This window comes from Marmota marmota, unplaced genomic scaffold (assembly GCF_001458135.2).
Source record: "Marmota marmota marmota unplaced genomic scaffold, marMar, whole genome shotgun sequence".
Lineage (NCBI taxonomy): Eukaryota > Metazoa > Chordata > Mammalia > Rodentia > Sciuridae > Marmota > Marmota marmota.
Window position 1 is genome coordinate 10,765,683 of NW_026000272.1, and position 3,384 is coordinate 10,769,066.

The 3,384-nt window shown below is 35.8% G+C and overlaps 1 protein-coding gene across 1 annotated transcript in view; it reads left to right on the forward strand.

Moving 5' to 3' along the window:
- Positions 1-3,384, forward strand: part of Atp11c (ATPase phospholipid transporting 11C) — a 100,594-nt gene that overhangs the window by 47,016 nt on the left and 50,194 nt on the right. The window contains exon 19 of the mRNA XM_048796990.1: positions 438-701. Coding sequence (XP_048652947.1) covers positions 438-701 — 264 coding nt within the window. The remainder of the gene's footprint in view (positions 1-437; positions 702-3,384) is intronic.

Genomic DNA, 3,384 nt, shown 5'->3' on the forward strand with positions numbered 1-3,384 from the left:
GAATTTATATATATATATATATATATATATACACACACACACACACACATACATACATACATACATACATATATGTGTGTATATATAATATAAAAATATATGTATGGTAATATATAAGATATAATGAGGTTAACAATGAATACAAATATATGGTGAGTTTCTGAGTGATGATTCTCAGTTTTGCCATTAGGTATTAATTACCTCAAGAGATAGCATGAACTTTTCTGGACTTCATTGTTTGAAATTCATTTTAATAATTAAAACTATACCAAAGATAACGATCTCAGGAGTAAAGGGTATATAAGAAAACCAACTGTGATAAGTTGTCACAACTGTAGAATTATAGTGAATTGTAAAGAATGTTCTCTTTAGGAAGCTTTCTTGTAGAATCCCTGTCAGGTATTTTAAAGGATAACAAGGCTTCCTTGTGTTCCCAGGCTACAAGATCAAGCTGCAGAGACCATTGAAGCTCTGCATGCAGCTGGCCTGAAAGTCTGGGTGCTTACTGGTGACAAGATGGAGACAGCCAAATCCACATGCTATGCCTGCCGTCTTTTCCAAACTGGCACTGAACTCTTAGAACTCACCACAAAAACTATTGAAGAAAGTGAAAGGAAAGAAGATCGATTACATGAATTGTTGATAGAATATCGGAAGAAGTTGCTGCATGAATTTCCTAAAAGTACTAGAAGCCTTAAAAAGTAAGCAAGTACATCAATTTCTTATACTTAGACATTGGTACAGATGTAAAAAACAACTGTTTATGCAGAAGGCTCCATTTTCTATAATTTACCATTCTCTGTTTGCAGGTATTTTTTTCTTTATAAGTTAAAACCTTCCCTGAGGGCTTAGCTAATGGCACATTTGAGGTTACTTGATACTTTACACCTCTCTTTTAAGTTAAAAGAAAATTTCATTTCTCAAGGTTTAAAAAATTACCTCAATTTGTTTTGCGGGGAATTGGTGCGGGGGTTACCAGGGATTGAACCCAGGGCACTTAACCACTGAGCCACATCCCCAGCCCTTTTTTATTTTGAGACAGGGTTATTTAGGGCCTTGCTAAATTGCTGAAGCTGGCTTTGAACTTGTGATCCTCCTGCTTCAGCCTCTCGAGCCACTGGGAGTATAGGCGAGTGCCACCATGCCCAGCAGAAAATTACCTCGATTTCTTCTTAAAATTAAATTTATTTTTAGCTAATACATGAAAAACATAAAATTGTACATATTAGTGGAGTAACTTTACCATATAATGTTTCTTTACCATATGTTCTGCATGTATACATTCTGTAATGTTTAAACCATAGTAAACATACCTCCTCAAACATCATTTCTTAATGGAAAAACTTAAAATCCATATAGCTTTTTGAAATATATACTACGTTATTGTTGTCAATACTCACCCTGCTGTACAATAGCACATCAGTGTTTTTTTATCCTGTCTAATTGTATTAGAACCCATTGATCATCTTTTCTTTATCCCTTCCACTACCTAATCTCCCTGGCCTCTGGTAACGACTAGTCTGCTCTTACTTTCTAATGAGATTAGCATTTTTAGATTTCACATATGAGCAAGATCATGCTATACTTGTATTTCTGTTCCTGGCTTATTTCACATATTTGTTATTTTTCACTTAACATAACGATCTCAGTTCCATTCATGTTGAAACAAATGACAGGATTCCATTCTTTATAGTAGTATTCCATGTCATATATGTCTCACAGTTTCTTTGTTCTTTCATCAGTTGGAAGACACTTAGGTGTTTCCATTTCTTGGCTGTTAGGAATAGTGTTGCAATGAAAAAGTGCAAATGTCTCTTTGTTATACATACTGATTTAATTTCTTTTGTATACAAACCCAGTAGTGGGATTACTGGATCATATGGCAGTTCTGTTTTTGATTTTTTAGAAATGTTAAAAATAGTTAAACTTCTAAATGCTTAGGGTCTGGGTATGTAATAAAATCAATCTCTATTACAGTTTCAATGCATTTTGAGGTCCCAGAGCTATTTCTGATGTGGACTCTTATGTCCCAGTATTCCAGAGGGAACCAAATACTTATTAACATGGATGCTTTGATTCTGCTTTCAACTAATTACATACAAAGAACTTATAGAACCTCAGGGCAAGCCAATGATCGACAGTAATTCAATGCCCAGGAGTATATCATCTATACTTCATATTGACCTAGTTTTGTCCTCATCTAACCTAATGACTTGACTTTATCTTGACCATAAGTAAACTTAATTCCTTTTCTGGAGTGCTACCAGATCACCTGCACTAACTGCAGAGTACCTTAGACAATATTACTTTCCATTTCTTGAGCACACTTCATATTCTAGGAACAATATTAAGTGCTTTGTATGATTGTTTTCATTTAATCTTCATTAACAACCCAGTTAGGAAATCTTGTTTTCTTCATTTTATGGATAGGGAAGTGGGCTCAGCAATATGAACTGACTTGCTTATGATCATACCACTAATGAGGGATTGAGCAAGTCTGCCAGCTCCAGAGCCCATGCTTTTAACATCAATACTATATTTCTGTCCTCATCTTTCATGTTTAACCAAACTTAAAAATTAATGGGCCATATTTTAAGGCTATGGATAATAGTAAAACAACTGTTTTTCTTCTGTTACTTAGGTGAGATTAAAAATACTTGTTATTAAATTACCTCTGAGACATGTTTCCTTTCTTTAACCAAATGGTACTTACAAAGTCATCCCAAAGCCAGGTGCTATGGTGCATGCCTACAATCCCAGCAACTCAGGAGACTGAGGCAAGAGGATCAGCCTCAGCAATTTAGCAAGGCCCTAAGCAAACACAGCAAGACCCTGTCTCAAAAAATAAAAAGGGCTGGGATGTGGCTCAAGGGTTAAGCTCCCCTTGGTTCAATTTCTAGTTAACCAAAAAGTAAAATAAAGTCAGTCCAAATTACATGCATTTTATTTGTCCATTTGTCTTATTTTGCCTGGACTGCCATAGCAATCCATAGACTAGGTGGCTTAAACAACAGAAATTTGTTTCTCACAGTTCTAGAGACTGAAAGACCAAGACCAGAGTACTTCAGAATGGTTGGGTTTTGGTGAGAGTAGTCTTCCTGGCTTGTAGATGTCTTCCTTCTCTTTGCCTCCACATGTGGCAGAGAGTATTAGTGTCTCTTCTTTGTAATACCATCCTGGTGTCCTCACTCTCATAAATTCACATGAACCCAGTTATATCTTATAAGCCCCATCTTCTCATGCTATCACATTTGGAGTTAGGCTTCAACATAAGAATTTTGCTGACATAATTCAATCTATAACAGGCACTAATGCCATTATGAAGGCCCTACCATAGGTTATGACTTTGTCTAAACCTAATCACCTTTCAAAGACCCCCCCCCC